The 22,418-nt window shown below is 29.3% G+C and overlaps 4 protein-coding genes across 5 annotated transcripts; 2 read left to right on the forward strand and 2 right to left on the reverse strand.

The window, feature by feature from the left end:
- The first annotated feature begins 43 nt into the window (after nt 1-43).
- LOC149891433 (uncharacterized) lies at nt 44-2,999 on the forward strand. Of its 2 annotated transcripts, none has more exons than XM_090077921.1 (3): nt 44-219; nt 1,488-1,675; nt 2,487-2,999. In XM_090077921.1, exons 2-3 carry the CDS (start codon nt 1,622-1,624, stop codon nt 2,739-2,741), a joined length of 309 nt encoding a protein of 102 aa, XP_089934047.1. In that variant the 5' UTR covers nt 44-219; nt 1,488-1,621; the 3' UTR covers nt 2,742-2,999. The 2 variants fall into 2 exon arrangements, with proteins under 2 accessions (XP_089934047.1, XP_089934046.1); XM_090077920.1 differs by having other exon boundaries at nt 77-874.
- A 4,326-nt stretch (nt 3,000-7,325) lies between these two features.
- Nucleotides 7,326-10,203, forward strand: LOC149891434 (uncharacterized). Its single transcript, XM_090080252.1, has 3 exons — nt 7,326-7,603; nt 8,038-8,158; nt 8,632-10,203. The coding sequence occupies exons 1-3, from the start codon at nt 7,364-7,366 to the stop codon at nt 9,468-9,470; spliced, it is 1,200 nt and encodes a 399-aa protein (XP_089936378.1). The 5' UTR covers nt 7,326-7,363; the 3' UTR covers nt 9,471-10,203.
- Nucleotides 10,204-12,964: 2,761 nt separating this feature from the next.
- Nucleotides 12,965-15,929, reverse strand: LOC145186419 (PIH1 domain-containing protein 2-like). Its single transcript, XM_080062533.2, has 3 exons — nt 15,535-15,929; nt 14,559-15,218; nt 12,965-14,435 (listed from the first exon to the last, which is right to left on the reverse strand). Exons 1-3 carry the CDS (start codon nt 15,703-15,705, stop codon nt 14,295-14,297), a joined length of 972 nt encoding a protein of 323 aa, XP_079918659.2. The 5' UTR covers nt 15,706-15,929; the 3' UTR covers nt 12,965-14,294.
- On the reverse strand, nt 15,909-21,641 carry LOC145192665 (cilia- and flagella-associated protein 45-like). Its single transcript, XM_090077919.1, has 14 exons — nt 21,566-21,641; nt 21,303-21,422; nt 20,045-20,105; nt 19,196-19,256; nt 19,017-19,083; nt 18,571-18,732; nt 18,231-18,409; nt 17,979-18,150; nt 17,771-17,878; nt 17,553-17,636; nt 17,354-17,467; nt 17,093-17,172; nt 16,727-16,840; nt 15,909-16,562 (listed from the first exon to the last, which is right to left on the reverse strand). Exons 2-14 carry the CDS (start codon nt 21,411-21,413, stop codon nt 16,253-16,255), a joined length of 1,623 nt encoding a protein of 540 aa, XP_089934045.1. The 5' UTR covers nt 21,414-21,422; nt 21,566-21,641; the 3' UTR covers nt 15,909-16,252.
- Between the last annotated feature and the right edge of the window lie 777 nt (nt 21,642-22,418).

Raw genomic sequence — 22,418 nt, forward strand, 5'->3', positions numbered from 1 at the left:
TTTAATACGGTTGTTCATGCGAGGGAATATTTGACAGAACGTTCCATACAACTATTCTCTCATGTGAACGCAACTTGAACAAAAATTCATGGAGAATTAGAGGAACTTTTGTACCATTCCGCCAACCCTGAACAAATAAATGTTTGCTAACATTTCTTGGTTTTCGTATAAAAAACAGTGCCAACTTTAACTCTTTCAATGTATATCCAGAAAAAGCGTGTACGTATGTTATTATATAATAAAAAATGGCAGATGAAAGTGTCAAGAGTGCAATTTCAGTGTTTTTGATTTGTTAATAAATGTTTGACTGGAAGATTTATATTTAATGTGAAAGCAACTCAATTTTGGCTTTTTATAAAGTTGATATTAGGTTGTTAGGTTAAACTCAAATATGGTTTACATTAAGTTACCCTTTTACTATCATTAAAAAGAAGTTTTAGTATGATGTTTTCAAAATGTAGTAGCCCTAAATAAGTCTTAAAATGAAATAATTAGTTTGTAGTGAAAAGTGTAGGGGTTAGGCGTACATCTCGGCTAGAATATGCATGACATAATTAATTACATTGTATGAAAAAGTATTTAGAAACATAAAAAATTTATGCCAGTTGTAAAGTTTAACCCTTGATTCGATTGTTAAGCACTTCTTTGTTTCTCTTTTTTTTTTGCCAGGTTCAATTTACTTATTCTTTTTAGTAAATGACAGGCTGGTATATAATATCTGTAACTTACGTTTTCCACAATGTCCCATCATACAGATCAAGGCATTATTGACGTCATAACTAGTACTGGTCTTGTTGCATCTCCTGTAAATAAATTTGTATGGAATATAACTAACACAAGGGAATTATTAGATTTATAGAAGGATAATTAAAAAGTAATAATATCTTAATTTCAATAAAAAGTTACTAATATATAATAACATATTCTAGACTTAATGTATAATACCTTACTTAATGTAAAATACCTTACTGAAATGCTGAACATATTTTACAAAGTTGACCATAGTGGTATTCTCTAGTGGACATTTAGTTTTCATTTGTTTTTAAAAATATCTAATTGCAATTTAGTTTGTAGCTGAGTGTTATAATGAATAATTACTGAAAAATTTATACTTCAGAGTTCATACAAAGTAAAAACATCAAGAATAAAAATAGCTAAAATTTGACCTCAACTTCTATTTTACTGATTTTCTTGGAATTTAGTGAACCCACTTATGGCATCTTTTCTCCCAGCCCATCATATGTATATAAATATATAAATGCATATATATACAAATATATAAATGCATATATATACAAATATATAAATGAATATATATATATATATAGATAGATAGATTGATAGATAGATAGATAGATAGATAGATAGATAGATAGAAAGAAAGACAGACAGACAGACAGATAGACAGAGAGAAATTTTAATGGAGATGATTTATAATCATTTCTTGAATGTGTAATATTTCCTGTTTTTAAAATTTTTAAATATAGATTGTGATAAGAGAGGATTACAATAGGACTACCAGTAGTTTAAATATTGACAATTTGGGTACTACAAGGGATGTCCAATCTATTGTCACTTTTCCAGATGAAGAACCAACTCTATCTACATCTGGCTGCAATAAATGAAGGAACATAATGATGAAAAAATATCAAATAAAATAGCAAAAACTGAACTGGTAAGTACAAATAAAAAAGCAAATTTTTCTTCTGAATATTTAAAAATAACAAATGAAAATCTCTATGTTCAAATCTGTTCACAAGTTATGAATCAGAGAGGTCACTGCTTTAGAGTGTATGTGTGATGCAATTGAAAGTGTATCTAAAGCCAAAATAGATATATCTAAAGCCCAAGTAGAAAATTTCAAAATCCTAATGAATATGTAGGGTGTTTATGCAACCATACTAAGAAAAGATATCCTGTTGGTAAGGATATATTTTTATAGTTATGTTATATTAAAGTCAAAGGTCGATACTTTTTTTTCAATAGGATTAATTTTTTACCTATTAATGCAATACATATTTAATATTTAATCTTTCAATATTTTTACTAAAGGGATAGTTTACTTTGTAATATACTGTAAAAGCTTGTAGATGAACCTCTACTTATATGTGTTTTTTATATTGCCATTATACTTTTATCAAAGGAGTTTTTACTTTGTGATTTGAAGCGTGTAAATGCACCTCTAGATATATGTTATTTGTTAAGACATAATATTCTAACAAATGGATTTTTTTTATGGTACTAATACATTTTAGCGATATACAAGCCTGTAGATGAATGTATAGTGATATGTTTTTATTATGCCATATTATCTATACAAAATGCATTATATGTATTGTATTTCAGCTTTAACTTTGTTAACTGAACATACTGGCTTATTAATTCTAATAAAATGGTTTTTTAAAATGTACTCTCTAACTTTCCTTGAGTTCTAATTAAATATTATATTTATGTAATATTCTTATATAATTTTAATAACTTTTTAGGAACATATTTGTGAAGGAAAAAGCTATTGGAAAAACATGGAAAACATTTTAGCAGTACTTCAATTTAGAAGTAGAACATCAATCTATTATGAATCAATCACCCATCCGTTGTCATATTTAAATTTAGCTCCCTTAAAGTTAAATCTACAAGAGGATTTAATTGAAAGAAAAGTTAGGGTTAAATCAAAAAGTTCTCAAAGGTTTAATGAGATTTTTACTCAAATGGAGGAATGTGAATTTAAAGATTATTTTTGAGTAAGTTATAAAACATTTAATTTCCTGGTTAATGAATTGTGTCCACATTGAAGCAAAACAACCACAGCAATGAGAAAACCTATTTCAGCAGTAAAGTGTGTTGTGGTTACATTTCACTATCTAGCTTCATGTGAAGAGTATTGTGTTGTGTCCAGTCTTTTCAGCATAGGAAAGTCAACTGCAAATTTAATTGTCCATGAATTTGTTGATGCCATTAATGACTTTTTGCTTCATACATTTACATGAGTGTTGGATCACCTGGAAGAAATCTAGATACATTTACATGAGTGTTGGATCACCTGGAAGAAAAAAAGATGGTTATATTTTGCAGAATTCTTTTTTGAAAGGAATTTTAGATTCAAATTTATTTGATAAATATTGTAAAGAGCTAGGTGGTTCTAGTGTTCCTCTATGTTTGACGGGTGATTCAGCATTTCCTTTAACACTCCTTTTGGAGCTTAGTGTTAAAAAAAACTATGATAAAATATTTTGTGGGGCTCAAATAGTGATTAAGAATGCTTTTGGGACGTCTTAAAGCCCGATTCTGCATCATTTGCAAATATATGAAATGTAATATTAACTTTTGTACAAAAGTTGTTAATGCTTGCATCACTCTTCACAACATTTGTGAATACTGTATGGATATTGTTTGAATAGAATGGCTTATATGTCATCATGGTGATGATGGTCTGGCTCAACCCAATATAGTTTCTGCTGTTGGGAACAATGGACCAGGAAAAAATATATGGACTCTTACTAAATATTTTTATGTTTCTTTTGTTTTGTTTTTTTGTTTTTTGTTTTTTTGTTTTTTTTTTGGCAAGGGGGGGGGGAATTATTTTTTTGATAAGTTTATTGTTGGCACATCTTGGACTTTTGAAGTCAATTGATTTTTAATATGATTTTTTTTATTATGTTTTTTTTTAAATCTAAAGCAAACAAAAAAGTTAATAATTTAAATTGTTTTAAATTTTATTAACGGTGGTGTTATAAACAAAATAAGATAAAAATTTTTTTCAAAAAAAAAAAATATAAGATTTTTATGAGAAATATATACAACTGTTAAAAAAAAATAAACAAAAAAACAGAGCAAAAATATAAAGTCAGGGTGCAATAAACACAAAAAAATTAAAAAAAAAAGAGAATCAGGGTGCAACAAACAAAAAAAAACAGCAAAAATATAGAGTCAATAAAAAAAAACATAGAGTCAGGGTGCACTTTAGTAGTTTGTATGCGCTCCACGAACTTTCACACATGCACGAACACGTCCAAGCATAGATTCAACTGGCCTGATGCATAATTCTCTTGGAAATTCTATCCAAACCTTTTCCAAGGCCTGCTGTAATTGCGCAACACTGGTTATGCTCTCGTTGACCAATCTCTTGTCTACCCAAGCCTAAATATTCTCGAAGGGATTGAGATCTGAAGAACGAGCTGGCCAAGGCTGATCCTCCTCTGCCTAGTAACTTTGGTACACGAAGCTCTTTTAACTTTTCACCAGCCAGCCTCTTGATTAATCTTGCGATTTATCACCTTTCAAAATTGGATTCGTCGCTGAAAATGACTTTGGTCCAGTCTTGTATAGACCAGAGAAGTCTTTATCTATACCACTTTAAACTTTTTAGACGATCTGAGACACGTAAAATTGGTTTTCGAGCAGTGGCATAGCAATCTAAGCCTTTCTTATTTAGGCATCTTCGTACAGTCTACTAACACTAACGTGACCAGTCGTATTTATGAACCTTTCAGCAAGTTCGCGGTAAGGAATTTTAGGGTCTATAAAATTTTAGGGATAATAAAGCCCAAAAAAACTCACTTTTGTATGGTTTTGTAAGGTTAGGTATTTTTGCCCAACCTGAGCTTGCGGACCCTCCAAGTTATAGGCATTTAATTTTTCCTTTGGTCGACTATTATTAAAAAGTTATGCAAAACTGTTTGGCGCTTACTTTTATTAAAATATAACTTTATTTTGTTTTAGGGAAAATTGCCTTACCATAATTATTTAATTCTATTTACATAACTTAATGTTTATTTAAGCGATATTCCATTTATGTACCGTCAAGCTAAATTTACGTGTGAATGCCACAAGGAACATTTTAAAGAATATTTTATTCCAGTAACATTTCTTCCAGAATGATTTCCCAGCAAACGTAACTTGTGTGAACTCGTTGCTTTGTGAAAGGGTTGAGTATCGCGATTTAAGGCAATTTAAGCTACAGCACATTACGCAGCCATTGATTTTTTCTGTGTGCTGAGTCCGAAAATTTTATTATGAGGAATATGAGAAACTGATTTTTTTTATCTAATATTTGAGCTTTTTTTAAAATATATGTTTCTTATCAATCCAATTGGTAAGGTGAGATTTGAATGTTCGACGCTTGCCTACTCACCTAGTTTAACATCTAAATAATAGATGAAACTACCTAGCGGACTGATCTAGTCTGAAAATACTTTGCAATAGAAAAAGTCGAGAAAAATTCATCCCAGAGTTTGCCTCTAGTTTTTGCAGTAGACCGCACTTGTTACCTATTAAGTCAAGAAGAATGCCTAAGCATTTTAACATGCTAAGTACAGTGGTAATGAAATAAGCATTTTAACATGCTAAGTAATGGTAATGAAATTAGGTTGGGATTTGCACACGGCCTACTATAGTGACAGGCCGAGTAAACGTACGGCTTTTAAGTAAAGCATTATCATTTTTTAGAAGTATTGTGCCTGATGAAATTGAGGATTTTGTAAAAGCTGACAATATTTCATCCTTTGATGATTTGTGTGAAAAAATAATGTCTAAATCTATATCTTTTTCTTTTTCAATAATATCAAATATCTATGAAAACTGTTTACATCTTCAATCTGCTGATATATTAGACAACTTGGGTGTTCCAAAGTTTATTTTAAAGATAAAAAATGATTTATCCTTTGATAGCTACCACTGTGGTATTAAGTGCACCATAAAACCTCTTTCTTACAATCATATAAATACTATTAACTATACTATTTGTATTAGTTGTCTCCATGCTGCAATACACTATCTGAATTCTTTACCAATTGATCAAAAAAAAAGTATTATCATTGAACAGATGTTAAGTATGAACTCCTTAGTGTTTATTGGTGAAAAAAAATATTCTACTGATATGGTTGCCAAGGCATTTGAGTATTTTTCATTGTCAAGAACACTTTATTCTCGATTACGTGATGACTATGAACTACCAAGTATATCACTGATGACAAAATTGACATCAAAAGTTAGAAATGTTGGAGATGATGATTTTTTAAAGTTGTATTTTGACAAATGTTCTATTTCTCAAAGACTAGTCATTCTACTAATTGATGAAATTTATGTTAAACCACAGTTAACATATCAAGGAGGTAACATTTTTGGTAAATCTGTTAACTCCCCAAATGAATTGGCAAAAACAGTTTTGGGTTTAATGATTTGTTCTTTGTTTGGTGGAAAACAGTTTTTGTATAAAGCATTACCAGTAACAGGTTTAGATGCTAAATTTCAGTATGATCAAACAATGCAAATGATTGAAACAATAAAAAATTGTGGTGGCTCTGTTGTTGCTATTCTTTGCGACAATAATAAAGTAAATAAAAAGTTTTTTGGAATGTTTAATCTCCGTAATACTTGGTGTACTAACGATAATATTTTTCTTCTTTATGATTTTGTTCATTTAATAAAATCTATTCGTAATAATTGGCTCACAGAAAAATGCCAAGAACTATGTTTTACTTATGAAGGTGTTTCAAGAACTGCAAAATGGTCAGATCTAAAAAAACTTTTTCAACATGAAAAAGATGCTATTGTAAAACTGTCTAAACTAAATGAAACTGCAATTTTTCCTAAACCAATCGAACGTCAAAATGTGTCAACTTGTTTAAGAGTATTTTGTGATGAGACTGTAGCTGCTTTAAAAACTCATTCATCCATAAAAAATGTTGATGACACTACAGTTTTTTTATCTATTTTTATTAAATTTTTTAAAATTGTTAATGTTAAAGGACTTTATGAAAACATTTGTACTAGAGATGAAAATCGTGCTGTTTTTTCATCAAACAATGATGAACGATTGAACTTTCTTTTAAATTTGGCTGGTATGGTCGAAAAAATGGCACCTGAAATACACGGTCAAAGAATAAAAAATTTAACCAAAGATACTTCTCGTGCTTTTTCCCATACGTGTCGTGGAATGGTTGAACTAGTGAAACATTTACTAATTACAAGTCATAAGTATGTTTGTCTTGGACATTTTACTAGTGACCCTATTGAGAAAGCATTTGGAAAACTTCGCCAAGGATCAGGTGGTACCTATTTTATAAATGTTCAGCAAATATTGCAAAAAGTTGACATAAAAAAAACAAAACACTGCTATGAAATTTGACCGCCAGGTTGAAGTTTGTGTCAATTAAAAAATTCTGATTGATATAGTCTTTACTAACTTATAGTAATGGGAAACAATTGAGCTTGAAATCAAAATCGCGTGCTATGTTTGTGTATTTTCAAAAAATAAATGCTATTATTTCATCTATTTTTTATTTGTTAAAAATTAACAAAATGCGCTGAAAAATCCTGGGAACTACACAGTTTTATACAAAATACAAAACAAAATTCACAGAGAATGGCGACAAGATTTAGTGTTTGCTGCGTCTGTTTAGAACATAAAGGTGCAAGATCAAAGAAGTTAACTACAGTTTCTGAACCTATCATTCAGAAAATAAATGCCTTTGTTAATTACAAATATGATCCTAACTTAGAAGCATACTCTACAATGATTTGCTCCACTTGTCAAAGAAACCTTTACCTACTTGACTCAGACAAAAGTACTGCAAGAAGTTCTTGGTTATCAAAAGTATCCAAGGTATCAAAATATATATAAAAATTTTTTATTTTAAGCCCTTTTAATTTAAGGTTATTCAAAAATATGTTATAAATGGTATTGTGTTTGAACAACAAATATTCTTTAAATAAAAAAACATCAAAACTGATTTAACACTTTCGCTGCCAACTACGAGTATACTCGTAGTGCTTTTTTTTTGTCAGTTATATTCAGAATAAAAAATACTGAAGAATTATTTCAGATTAAAAATATTTTTTAATTGAAATGTTGATATCTGGCCTTGGCAATGAGAATGAAATTACGTAAAACAGTCTCGGAAAAAATTAATCATTGCAGATATTATGGCTCAGCAAAGAAATAAAGCATAGTTTAAAATAGCTCGGCAGCGAACGTGTTAATAAAATTACAGTTAAAATTAAATCATTGAAATAACAAAACCAAATTTATCTTTACAGATCCATGTACAATCAGTAGCCAGACGTGGTATTGATATATTAGATACTATTAAATCTACACAACCTGAAACTGTTGATGACAGAAACACAAATTTATGCCGTCAATGTTTTGGTAATTTAGGTAAAAATCTGATGTTTTAAAATTATTTGGATTATAATATATCAAGTTATGCATGTATGAGTGTATATATGTTTGTGTGTGTGTTTTTATGTATGTATGTATGTATGTATGTATGTATGTATGTATGTATGTATGTATGTATGTATGTATGTATGTATGTATGTATGTATGTATGTATGTATGTATGTATGTATGTAAGTATGTAAATATACATTATTTGTAACAAAAAATGTAATAAGTTTTTATCATTCTTTAGTTTATTCTTTATTCACTTTTAAATTACAAACTTTGCAATATACTTTTTTTTTAACTTTCTAATTCAGTAAGATAATTCTTATATCTTGCATAATTGTAAATATAATGCTTTACACAATTTAAAAAAAGTTAGAGATAATCTTCAATTATTTGATTATTGTTCTTATTTTGTATGTGAACTTCCTTTTTTATAAATTCTTGTTAATTTTTTTTTTAAGGTGCTGGAAGACCTCATAATTGCTGTAAAAGTCAAGCAGTTGTAAACCTTACTGATTTAGCCTTCGGTATTGGAGCTTTACAGGCAGAACAGTTGGCTTCAAATATTATCAAGAATAAAATGGAGAAAGAAAATTTAATACAAGGGGCAACATTCAATCTATCAACTGGTGGTAACCCAATTCAGATTACCGTAGGAATCTCAGATTTGAAATCAGATAGAACCAAATCTGCAAATATGATGCCTTTTCAGATGCTGCTGGCTTTACAGACTGTTTTAGAGCTTTCCAAAACAGGAACTCAGTTTTTGGTTTCCAGTCTAAAGAGTTCATTCGGACCAAATTGCATTACCAAAAATATATTTGGGAAACTTCAAGAACTTCAGTCATATGTTGAATCCTTTTATTCTGCAAAATTAGTTGAGTTTAGAGGAAAGGCAGGGTCAAAAATAGACTGTAATTTGGTTTTTGTTAAAAATACAAGTGATTTTGTAATGCATATTATAAATGAAAGGAAACTAAACCCTTGTAAAGCATTTGTGAATATAGCTGTGGATGGAGGAGGAGGTTTCCTGAAGGTTGCATGTAATGTGTTTGATCCTGAAAATCTGCATTCCTGTTCTTCAAAGTATCAAGATAGTGGAGTTCAGCGTATCCAGATTTTAGCTATAGTTGAGGACATTCCTGAATCCAACTGGAATTTAGGACTGATTCTATCAAAACTTAAGTTGGAGGAAGTAAACTATTATATAGCTTTTGACTTAAAATGTGCAAATGCTGTACTGGGTCTACACATTCTGGAAAATATGCCTGTTTATACTGTACAGGATTATGTTCTTTAATTTCTGGAGATTGTAGGACATTTGGAAGTCTTGATTACTGGGCTCAGAAATATAAAGATGATGGATGCCCACACACAAAAATGTCAAATTATTACAATGTAATTAATAAAAGATTAATTTATTTGGATGAGAATCCTGAAAAATTAGTTATTCATAAGATAGCTCCACCAGAATTACACTTGATGATGGGGGCAGTTGGAGTTTTAGGAAAAGTATTATTGTTCCTCTGGAAACCTGGTTTTAAAACTTGGTTGACTTGTCATTATATTATCTTTCGAGGCTACCATGGAATTGGGTGGGATGGAAATAACTCCAACAAAATACTTGAAAAGTTAGATTATCTTGAACAAGCTGTGATTGAGGAAATCCCAATATACCAACATCTGATATTAGCTGTAATTAACTGCTTGCGAGCTTTTAAATCAGTAAAAGATGCTGCTTTTGGTAAAGATTTAAAACCAGAATATGAAACAACTATTAATAATTTTTTTGATACTTTTAAATCCCTGCAAAATGACATCTATAATGCAAACATAGAGGGATTAACCTTATCTACAACATGGAAAATACATATCATAGTGAGCCACATTGTTCCATTTGTAAAATATTATAACATGGGGCTGGGAAATTTTGCAGAACAGGCTGGCGAGGCAGTGCATGCTAAATTTAAACCTACCTGGAAAAGATATAAAGTCAGCACAGAACATATTAAACATGGAGAAAAATTAAAAAAGGCTGTTGTCAACTTTAACACAAGAAGTGTTTGATAATAGTAATCCATGTTGTAATCTTTATTGTAAAATATATGAATTGAAAAAAAGGATGAAAATTGACTATTTTTTATACTTAGCACGCGGTTTTGATTTCAAACTCAATTGTTTCCCATTACTATATGTTAATAAAGACTATATTAATCAGAATTTTTTAATTGACACAAACTTCAACCTGGCGGTCAAATTTCATAGCAGTGAAAACTTTGCTTAAATATTGGTATCATAGCTAATGATTTAGAAGTTTCATCAAGTCATTTGTGTGCAAATGTAATTATGTAATGCAAGATGATACTTTGTTGAATGTTTTTCATAATCTTCCTGTTATTGAAAGCAGGGCTGTGGAGTCGGAGTCGGAGTCGGAGCTCATTTTGGCTGGAGTCGGAGTCGGAAAAATTGTACCGACTCCGACTCCGGTTTAAAAAAAATCTTTCAAAGTTTCATAATTTTCATAAGGATTTTATAGTTGTAAGTAATATAAGTGATAAGCAATAGGGTATTTTGCTGCTTATCACTGACAATCATATATCACCTCCCTTGCGCTCTCCTCTAGCTTCCGTTAAACTATATAACTTCGTGATCCCCTAACTCCCGACTTAAATTGTCTGGCACTGTGCTACATATTCTTAGTAGAAAGCTAGGCGTGCCACCACCAAGCACCAAAGAGTTGCTCCACAAACAGAAAGACTGTAAGTATTCAAATAGCTTTGTTTCTCTGGAGAGAGAGAATATTAGAAAATTAGTGATTGAAGAAGCTGTTAAACAAAAAGAAAAACTTAATGAATGTCTCAAGGGACGCTTAGTGTTTCTTAACAGAGTGAACTATTTTGCAATCAATGTTTAATTCTTTTTTGAAAAAAATGAAGCAGTTACCAAGACATTGGCAGTAAAAGACGCCAAAACTAATCACACCAGCGAATTTCTCCAGGTCTCAGTAGAAAAGATTCTTAAAGAATATGAACTTAAAGAAGAACAAGTTCTTTCATGTTTGAAATATTGTCCAACTGACAATATTTCAAACATGATTTTGACAAATTCATAATGTTATTAGCGACTGCATAAGAGTTTATTGCATAACCAGAGTTCAGAAAAGTTGTTTGTTCAGAAATTGTTTTCTTATAAATATTGTTTAAAGCACTAAGTGGTTGGATTATTTGTATCATAGTGATGAAATAGCCGATGTTAACATTTTACTACAGTTATTTGTTGTTACGAACAAATAACTGTAGTAAAACAAACAACTATTTGTTGTTAGAAATTGGTTACTTATGAAGGAGTCGGAGTCGGGAGTCGGAGTCGGAGTCGGTCCATGATAAAATCAAGGAGTCGGAGTCGGAACAGCAGCTTACCGACTCCACAGCCCTGATTGAAAGCGATTTGTCTAAAGAAATTAAAATGTCTTTGGTTTATATTGCTGGCTATGTCAGTAGAGAAGATCCTCCAGTTGAAGATACATCATTTTGTTTTGACCAATTTGGAGAATATATAAGAGAGATTAATCATGGTGGGTTATCTTTGCCTGGTGATAACATCTGCCATTGGATATTTTATTCGTACATTTTATTTCACCATCTTTACAAATGTGTCTGTCGTGTTAGCTTATCTAATAGCTTCTTGATGGTATCTGACTTTTATGGATTTACCAATGTTTCAAAAAAAAATTGTAGAATCCTTGCCAATATATTTTTTAACAATTATTGCCATCTTTACTCCCCGCGATCTTCAAAGGAACCCAAAATGAAAATATTGAAACTATCTTAAACGTGATATATAATATTGTTTTTTTTTAACTAATTGTAGTTCTTTTGAAAAGTTATGTTGTTGTTTTTTTTCATAAAGATGTTTGAGGTTTTAGTACTATAAAAAGTGAGTCTTTACTATGTTATAATGAAATGCGGTTTGCATTTAATAAACGAGTTTTTTCATTTAAGAGGTTTTATTTGTTACAAAAACCTTTATTTATGATAAATTAATTACTATCTAATGAACTAATGAATCTATTTATTAAAAAACCTAAAAAACAAATGCTTCCGTAAAAAAAAACAACTCGCCTACAGTTTTTTTAAAAGCCGTACGTTTACTCGGCCTGTCACTATAGTAGGCCATGGATTTGCATCTCCATATTGCTCTTTGTTTTCTTACCTTGTTCATAGCATTTTAAAAATATGGTGCACATAACATTCAGCTTTATTTTTTTAAGAGGTTTTCACAAGATATTGAATTTTTTTTTTTTTTTTTTGACAAACTTGTATTAAATTTTTGCATAATATGGAAACTTTGGATGATGTCGAAACATTAATTTTATATTAAAAGGGATCGCATTTTTACCTAATAACATTTACCTCGATGTTGAATTAAATATAATAAACGAAGTACTGGCTCTCAGTGATCATTAACTTATTTGCGCGACCAAAGGTGACCACAAGTCTTTCTAAAGTTTTATAAACTGATATTTTAATTGATGTTATATAGAATCAAATTTAAGACCAACCTCTCCAACTGTAGTAAAGATAAAAAAGACAAAAAAAACCGACAGAGATAACGAACAAACAAATATACAACAGGATCCTGACATCTAAACTTACACCCCCTAAGAAACATCTCAGGTGGAACAGAAAACTACCCCTCAGACAAACACCTATATGGCAACGCGACTGGGAAAAGTAGTTTCAAAAACTGCACGACAACAACTTATACAACAAAGCAAACGAAATACAATACAAGTTCATACACAGAAAGCTGCTCTCACTAAATATAATACAAGTTCATACACAGAAGGCTGCTCTTACTTAAATACCATGCACAAATGGTACAAAAGCATAGACAAAAAATGCAAACGTTGCGACAAAAACGAAACAGAAAACACTTCCATCACTGTTTCTTCTACTGCCCAGACACGCAAGACATATGCAAACAGGCAATAATAAAAATACTGAATACAATATACCCCAATGACAAGTACAGCAATACCCTAAAATTTTTCTTGATGGGTATTGAAACCGCACACGCTTCACTTCAACACACTACTGATAAAAAGACTTCGAATAGAACTAAAAACAGAAAACAAAAACCAGGACATATACGAAACTGTAATCAGACTATGCGACGAAAACATCAAAAACATCACAAATACTCAACAAAACAGGATTACACAAAACACAGAAAAACTAACCTTCAAAACGTCATCGTCGACGTCCCGTAAGAGGGAAAAAATGTAAATAAATAAATAAATAAATAAAAACAACAACTTATAACTATGAAAACGACAAAAAATAAAATATAGCAAAAAAACAAATAAATATATGATCGTAAATAATTTATGAAAAATTGTAAATATGTATATTTCACCTTCCACAGCTGACCATGGCTTCTGAGAAGTAAAAGGCAATAATAAAAAAAACTATAATAAAGATAAACCTTTCAATCGATTAGGACAACTACCACGACCATTACAGATGCAACTATAAAAACTAATCAACTAATATTAAATATTTTGGTGGAATTAATGATATGATCGAAGACTAAGTTTAGGGTAAAATAAATTTAACAACTTTTTAAAATAGTAAAGGCTAGATATACAAAATAACATAAATGTCATTTAAAAAATTATTTAAAGAAACATTTAACAAGATTCAAAATCTTATTGTTCTATATTATTGTCTTATTGCAGTTGAAAGAAACACTCTTCTTCATTCGATGAATATACAAATTTATTTAACTTGAGTTGTATTTAAAAAGAAAAAAGGCCTATTTATTTTTAAGTTCTATCCAAATTTCAAATTGAATTTTTGGAACCAGACTAAACACGATCGTTTCCATATTACATGTTGTTAAAAGAAATGACAGATATCAAGCTTTATTTGCATATAAAGAAATGACAGATATCAAGCTTTATTTGCATATAAAGAAATGACAGATATCAAGCTTTATTTGCATATTAAGAAATGACAGATATCATGCTTTATTTGCATATAAAAAGTCTCAAAACTTGAAACTGCAGTTAAAAAGTTAAAAATTAATTCAAATCATAATTCATACTTATTAAGAACAGGTACTAAGTTGTTCTATAAGGTGCAGTGATGAGTAACACCTGCTCGTCTCTAACAAACTTTGCTTTAGAGGAGTTGACGTCAATATTTATGGGAAAATCGAGTTGAAGTTCGTATTTATCGGAAACTGACAATACCAAATCCCTCTAAAAATACAACATCACCTTCCTCTTTACGTAAACAAAGCAGAAGAAAGTATTACTCCATTATATACAAGAAACTCATTTTAAAGTAAAAACAAATATTGTAAAACAAATGGCAGTTATTACCTCGGTTAACTCAAGAATGCATTCGGCTACACCCTGTACACCTGGCAAATGAATTGTAACAAAAACATTCATGGTTTCTTTATCAACGTTCATCTCTGCTCTAGGTGTCTGAAGTGCTCTCTTGATGGAGCACTTTTGGGAAGTAACCTTAGAAGAAGTTTCGTTAAGGTCAAAAGAAAGATGATCTTCTTGCACATGTTTGGGCGGCACTGAGTCATTACTTTTTGTAATGTTCTGATTTGATTCATTATTACTTACCCGGAAAAATTTTTTTTCCAAACTGTTAGAATTATATGAGTTTTTTAGCGAATCTTTCAAAGAAGAAGGACACATAAAATTAAGCAAATTGTCTTCATTACCAATATATTTTTTATCTAAAATCGTATATTTTTTTGATAACTTTAACGAATACTTTGATTCCACGTACGACAGTGCAATTTGAAGCAACATGGTAACATCGGTATAAAGGGACGCGTTTTCGTCAAATAAAAACGGATTAACTGCAATGTCGATTAAAATAGCCCATTCTTGGTCCACCAATTCCTTACGCTGCTCGGAAATGACCATAGGAACAGGGCTATGATTATTTTCAGGCTTCGGAACATGGATCCATTTTACAATATTGATAAAATATTTCCTTGAAGGAATAACAGGAGGTACCTAAAATAAATACCACAAAATACGAAACAAAAATTTTATACGTAAAGCAAAAATAGTTGCATTAATAAATATTTCTATTTTTCAAATTATGACTACCATAAAATATCATTATTATTCTTTATAATAATTGAAATAAAAAGCTAATAATTAGTTTTTATTAACATTAGCAGTAATTTTAATAGTAAAAAAAAAAAAAAAAAAAAAAAAAAAAAAAAAAAAAAAAAAAGAGTTAACAAACAAAAAACGTTTAGAGGAAAATAACTGTTTTCTTCCCTCCCCCGCCTCATAATAAGGAAATCATACTACTGACACTTACTCTAGCTGTTTGGATAGCGACTTGCGCCATAGGAGGGCCCATATTTTGGTCTTTTCCTTCTTTTAACACATTATCAATAAAACTTTTGTAAGCAGCAGGATTTGAAGCATACATGTTATCTAAAAACTTCCATATCGCAGTTGCATCCCCTAAAACGGTTTGTTTTTCCATTCCTATCTGAGCCTATAAATAAACCCTGTTTCTAGTAATCTGAAATAAATAAAATTAGGCACATGCACTTGATAGCAAGTGGCCTTCTGATACACAATTAAAAGAATATTTTGAAAATAATGTTAAGGCATTCTTTATGGTGACATTAATTTACATTTTAACGTGAACATAATTTTATAATTTTGTCAATAAAAAGAAACAACTTGATTTTAAAAAATTATTTCATTTGTGATACATTGAAATAAAAATGACAGTATCAATTTTTTAACTATTGCCATATAAAATAAATAAAAATATACACTCTCTCTATATATATATACACACAAAAAAAAATTCACTTTGCATTTTAAAAGTTAAAATACTGTTAAGTAGGGAATCACAAACACACTTAAAAAATTGTTTTCCAAAGTCATTTTGAAGAATCTTGCAGAGCGAAAATAGAAAATTATACAAATTTTAACTTAAAATAGCTATATTTACTATAATTTTTGATTTGATGTCATTTATAAAAAAAAATAAGCAAGAAAAAAGTTACGTGATAAAAATATTAGTTCACATTAGAAAGAGACAAAGAAGGCCCTTCAATACGCCTTGCCACTTCCATGACATATTTATCTGGGACACCAGCTTCTTTGAGCTCCTTTAACTTCCTTCTCTTAATTTCATCTAACTTTTGCCTCCTTTCCTTAGCTTCATTGTCTAACTTAATACCATCATGAAAAAATGATTGTCGTTCTTGAATACGTTGTTTTTCTTTCTCTTTGATTTGATAACGTACATCTTCAGCATACAAAGCTTGTTTTTGGCAAAAATCTCTATTAGCTTGTTCGTCTTTATTAGCTTGCAGACGTTGTGCACTAAATAACGAATGTATATTATTTTTTAACACTGTCGTTAACATATTTGTTAAAAAATTTAAAGTTGTTTCATGTAAATAACAAATTTAAATTTAAAAAAAAACAAGAGACAAAACAAAACTTCAGACTAAAATCTTGTTTGGTATTACAATAAAAAATCATACTTTAACACCCTTTCAAATTCTGCTCTATCTCTAGCAGCCTGAACAGCTAAAAAATGATCTCTGTTAGCAATTTGCTCCTGCCTGGCTAGACGTAAATTTTTCTCAGCTTCTGATCTAACAATGGAAAAATAATCATTAAAAATTTTTTCTTAAGGAAATTTCACCTAAAGGAAATTTCACCTTAAGGAAACCAAAGATCTTGAAACTGATTTTAAACGACAACAAAAAATGTTTATAGATTTGGACTCATAATTCATCTGAATGAGTCCTGTACAAACAAACATTTGAGCATAACATTAATCCATAAACATATTTCTTGATATGCTTATACAAAAAAAAGCTCATAGTTATAATATAAAATCTAACTTTTTTATAGCATTTTCCTTTTCCCTTTTTCTCCATTCACGATCAGTTTCTTCTTGATTTCTTTTAGCACGAAGTGCCTCCTAAATTCAAAAAGTCTGCTATTTATAACAGCCTATGGAAGCATAAATCATTCAGACAACTATACTTGATATTTATACCACCAATAACATTTAACTTTAATCCAGTAAGTTTGAAAGGAAAGCAGTTAAATAAGATTTTCAGATGTTTTAGTAAAATGCACTTCTATTTTTAATTTAATACCTTTTCAGCTTGTTTATCTTTGGCATGTTCTTGTTGCATTCTTAAACGAGCAATTTCCTTTTCTCTCTCCACTTGCAATCTCTTTTTTTCTAATTCAAACATTTCTTCCCTGGTCTAATAAGATAATAACAGTAAGTATGCAATTTAAAAATTTCCTTTGAACACATTTCAAAAATATTTTAAGAAAAAAAGGAGATACCTTTTTTTCTTTTAAATACTCAGTAACTTTTTGCTCCTCCAACTGTTCGAATTCCTTTTGTCTCTCTTTGATCAACTTTATCTCCTAAAATTAAAGCAAGAACTCGTTAAATGACAACTTTTTTCACTTAAGCTACACATTAAATTCTAAACAAACAATTTTTTTTTATGATAATTTTTAAACTTTTTAAAAAAATGAATGTATAAAAAAATTCAAACTTGATGGGCTTTTGCAACATCACGCTGTATTGCTTTTTGGTTTTCACGCTTCTTCATTAATGCATCCATATCTTCTTTCTGAAGCTTTTCCAAGTATTGAAGCATGGCCTAACAAAGTAATAAAGCCTTTCAATTTTAGACAAGTAAATTAGAGAACCCCAAGTTTCAATTTAAATTAAACTTGCATTTCATTATAACCAATACATACTTTGGTTTCGTGTTCTTTTTTTTCTTGTTCTAGTAAACTTTGTTGCTCGTTTTCCTCAATTTGCTGATGCAATAAATGTGCACCTTTTAATCTTTGCATATGCTTCAAATTTTCTCTATCTTCGTATTCAACAAGGGCACGCAAACGATCACTTTCCATCATTACATCTAATCTATGAAATAAAAAATTTTTCAAATAAATTTTTGTTATTGCAAAGTTGTTACAAACAAACAAACAAAAAAAAGTCAAAACCTCTTTTCTTCTTCAGCTATTTCTTTCTTCATTTCAACTTTCTCAATGAGCTGTGCATCACGAATGGCATGGCACTTGGCATTTAAAATTACTTCATTTAACTTTTTGATCTCATCATCTTCTTCTTCAATTTGTTTTATTGCCTTTTCCAATAAATACTGACTTCTTTCTTTTGCCTCCTTAAGATAATAATTGATAAGCATCATGCAGCCCTTAATAAAAAATGCAGCCCTTAATAACAAATACTATTTTATGTCCACTGTAAGATACATTCATAGCTTTGAACATAGGCTTGCATGTTCTTTGAGCAGATCAACAACTCTATCTAAACATAACAAACCTGCTCAATATCTGATATTTTCTCATTACATCTTCTATCTATCTCCAACTTCTGCATTACATTTTTCCTCATATCTGCATCTTCTTGAAGCTTTCTCTTATCAAGCTTTTGTTGTTCATATAAGGCTTGTTTCTCTTGCTTAGTAAGTACTTGAGATGCATTCTTTAAAAGCAAAAACTTTTTTTTATCTTTTATAAGATATAGTAAAATGTCTTTAGACAGAGTGCAAAGGTAAAAAAAATATCAACAACTATAATAACAAAGCATAAAATTGTATGAGAAATGTAACACCATCTTGACCATATCAATAACCACAATGATTTGCAAAGCTAGTAATGCTGTTGCTATGCCATACTAAAGGATAATGCTTAAAACTTATAGATAATTCTTATTCTTTTTTAAAAATTCGTCCAAAAACCAAAAAGTTCATAAAAATCAAACCTCACCTTTATTCTGTTAAATTCATTAGATGATAAAATTATTGTACGCCCTGATGGATCTTCTTTACGCACCCTATAATAAATTAAAAAAATATGATCATAAACATTTTGGAACTATAAATATCAATTGATTATTATTTTTGACAAAACTATAAACTTTAGATTGAAAATGGGACAAATATCACCTTAACTTTCTTATCATGTCTTTAGTTATAACTTGAATAACCTCAGTTTTCTTTGGAACATCTAAAACAGTGGGGGAAAAATTATATTACATAACTGTTGCAAATTTATTTGATAAAGATGTTGGCACAAAAATTACTATTACATAGTTCTAGTAGGTTGCATTGTACTTATGTAGATTTTTGTTTTTTGATATAAAAATACAAAAGAATTAAAAAAACTGTTAACTATAGGAAATCAAAAAATATTATAATTTTAGAAAGGTGCTAGAAGACACTATGAGTGACTATTATATACTAAATTAGAAAGAGAACATTTCAGTTGATGCACATTGGAAAAAAAGGAAATTACAAAGGTCAAAAATACCATAATACCATAACCACCTTAAAAAAAAAAAAAGAAACTTTTAAAGAAAGTTTAGGCAACTTATTTAATATTGAATACTTAAATAAATTTCTCAGTGTACTGAAGTTAATATGAGAATTAAAAAAGTGATGGAAAGTGTAAATGAAGAAAAACTATTTGACAGGGGTGTAACAAATTATATTCAATCATTATCATTTGATACAACACAAGCAATACATTGGATATTAACAGTTTCACCAAATAAATCAAATATTTCAATGAAATATTTAGTATACTCAATATTGATTTCTGTAATAAAGGTTATATAATATATAAATCTTTAAGCTTGATTTAATAGTTTTTGAATAAAACTTAAAAGACATAAACCTACTGTTTTAAGGAATTTTTCAACTTTCTTGTGGGATGGGAATGGGTGAGGTAACCATGAAATTTAATCCAAATTATATATACATATATATATATATATATAATAAAGTATCATTAACCTTTTTTCTTATCTTCAAAAACATCAACTAATTTGCCTTTATCCCCAAATAAAAGTTCATCCTATAAAAAAAATAAATTTTCCTTTAATATTAATTTATTAGAAAAATAAATCAACACAAAGTTATGACATCATAAAGCATGTAAACTAAGGGACGCCTTCATTTTTAACTTCTGAACTTTCCCCTTCAAACCTTGTTCAAATACCATAAGAGCTCTGAGCAAAATCTCATTTCAATAAAACTAAGTTAGGGCAAACCCAGAATTTTTAAACAGTTGCAAAATAATTATTTATGTGAAATAGAAAGTAGATAATTCATTTAGTCAAATTTTCAAACAAATCACAATTCAAACTAGTTAATGTTAGTATTACAATTTATAATATTTGCTTCATTAATGGTTATCAGCAACCTACATTTTGTTTAAACATTTTCTCAAATTCTCATATTAGCTTTACGCCTCTTTCAACTATTTCTCCTCCTACTCCTTTCAAAATCTTCTATCTTCAATGCCTGTTTGAAATTGAGATAACTTGTTCATAATGATGAGAAGAACGTATTCAATTTATGGGTAATTAAGTCTGATAATATTTTTTTAAAAATTAAAATCTTTCTTTTGGCATTTGTGTACATGGTTATTTACCTTTTGCAGTATTTTTCTAATGCTATCCTGAGAAAAATCTCAGGATAGCATTACTAAACTTTGTATTGATTTTTAGCTTCTCAAGAAACTTTAGTAACAAATTGTAATCATTTTATGAAGCCTTCTCAGCCAAGAGGGAAAACAGGTTCATTACTAGTTGGATGAAAAAACTCCTTTTAACTGAATAGTTCTTATTTATGGCTATATTTATGGCTATATATATTTATGGCAATATGGCTAGCTTAATTAAATTTGTGATAAATATATTTTAAAAGAGTAAACAGCTAATAAAATTTACTAAGCCTGATTTTGGGAAGGTTCCAGGAGTTCTAAATAACATTGCTAAATAGTAAATAATATCTAGAAAAATTGCAACAAATTTTAGAATTTCATAAATGTTAATAAAGTAGTTATTAAAGCAACTATCAAGGTAATTTATTGTTTTAATTAAATTAGTAAGGTGTTTTAGGCTTTATTTAATTTTTATCTATAGTTTCATATAAATAAGAAATTAAATTGAGGCACTCTAACAATCTTTTAGCATTATTCGGTTTGGTATCAATAAGAATTAGTTTCCTATCTTCAATGAGTGATAGATGTAAAAAAAACTCATCTTACCACAGAAGAACTTTTGTTTAAAGCTCTATATTTGCTTTTAGATCCGCTGTTTCTTTCTTTTGAAACACTTTTTAGACACTGTTCTCGAAATCCAGAAGAGTTCACTGACATTTTTGTGGACTAGATGTGGTAAAATTAAAAATAAGAACAATATAAAAAAATAACTCTTAGATTATCTTATGATGAGTATATACATATGTAAGTTTATAAATTCGGAAATAATTATCGTAAATTTGAAAATAATTCGTTCCTTGGATTCTTACAATATGTAAAAACCTATGTAAATGAAATGTAGTCGCCTGCTCTGATTTTCATGTTTTTAAAATCACTATACGTGGATAGACAGAGGAAAGACCAAGTAGAGAAGTTTAGATGAAAAAAACTCAATGAGTATGTTAAAGAAGGCAACCACGGTAAAAAAAACTGTTGCTTAGTTGCGCATAACAAATGTTTAACTTACACATTTCTTTCGTCGTGAAATCTAAAAGGGTTATTTTATAATTCTAAAATATCATTTGGCGTTGCAAACATCGCACAGTGGCTCAAAACAACAAAAAAGTGGCAATAAACCCCTCTCAGTTTTTTTGTAAATATAGTGCCCTTTTTTTAATGATGTTAAATTATACTGATTATTTATTTAAAAAGTAAAAACAGCTTTGTTATAAAACTTATATTTTATATTTTACGCTTAAAGGAAGTTAAAAATTTTAATATTATTTTCAAAGAAATCTGAAAAATGAGAGATTTTTATTTAGCAAAAATAGAAACCTTTTAATCTAAGTTAAAGTCTATATTTACTTTTAAGATAATCTTCGAACTTTATATATTTCAAATATATTGAAAAAAAAAATTGCAATCTGATTTTTTTTTGTTTGAGTTAAAAGAATTTTCTAAAATAATATAGAATATTTGCTGACTTTTTTTGTTTAAAATATCAGCTAACAAAATGTTCCACCGAGTTCCTAGAAGATTTTTTTTCAAGTTAATTTACACTTTTATTTTTAGAATATAAAGGGATTGCTGAGTTCAACAGAGGTATCGGGAGTTATTGAAGTAATACAAATGTCGATGAACCCATAAAAACCTTGTTTTTCGCTATTTTTTAACAGTAGTTTA

Source organism: Hydra viridissima, unplaced genomic scaffold (assembly GCF_058129835.1).
Source record: "Hydra viridissima isolate aposymbiotic clone 2 unplaced genomic scaffold, HvirCarnegie_v1 scaffold_2, whole genome shotgun sequence".
In the NCBI taxonomy this organism is placed as follows: Eukaryota; Metazoa; Cnidaria; class Hydrozoa; order Anthoathecata; family Hydridae; genus Hydra; species Hydra viridissima.

Bases quoted from the DNA above. Each gene is read 5' to 3' on its own strand.
- LOC149891433 (XM_090077921.1), top strand. From the start codon at position 1,622: ATGAAGGAACATAATGATGAAAAAATATCAAATAAAATAGCAAAAACT. The intron at 1,676-2,486 runs GTAAGTACAAAT...ATAACTTTTTAG, and splicing joins AAATAGCAAAAACTGAACTG to GAACATATTTGTGAAGGAAA.
- LOC149891434 (XM_090080252.1), top strand. From the start codon at position 7,364: ATGGCGACAAGATTTAGTGTTTGCTGCGTCTGTTTAGAACATAAAGGT. The intron at 7,604-8,037 runs GTATCAAAATAT...TTATCTTTACAG, and splicing joins GGTTATCAAAAGTATCCAAG to ATCCATGTACAATCAGTAGC. The intron at 8,159-8,631 runs GTAAAAATCTGA...TTTTTTTTTAAG, and splicing joins TCAATGTTTTGGTAATTTAG to GTGCTGGAAGACCTCATAAT.
- LOC145186419 (XM_080062533.2), bottom strand. From the start codon at position 15,705: ATGGAAAAACAAACCGTTTTAGGGGATGCAACTGCGATATGGAAGTTT. The intron at 15,219-15,534 runs GTAAGTGTCAGT...TATTTATTTTAG, and splicing joins TCGCTATCCAAACAGCTAGA to GTACCTCCTGTTATTCCTTC. The intron at 14,436-14,558 runs GTAATAACTGCC...TTGTATTTTTAG, and splicing joins GCATTCTTGAGTTAACCGAG to AGGGATTTGGTATTGTCAGT.
- LOC145192665 (XM_090077919.1), bottom strand. From the start codon at position 21,413: ATGTCAGTGAACTCTTCTGGATTTCGAGAACAGTGTCTAAAAAGTGTT. The intron at 17,173-17,353 runs GTATTAAATTAA...TTTTGAATTTAG, and splicing joins AAGATAAACAAGCTGAAAAG to GAGGCACTTCGTGCTAAAAG. The intron at 16,563-16,726 runs GTATGATTTTTT...TTCGTTATTTAG, and splicing joins GAATTTGAAAGGGTGTTAAA to TGCACAACGTCTGCAAGCTA.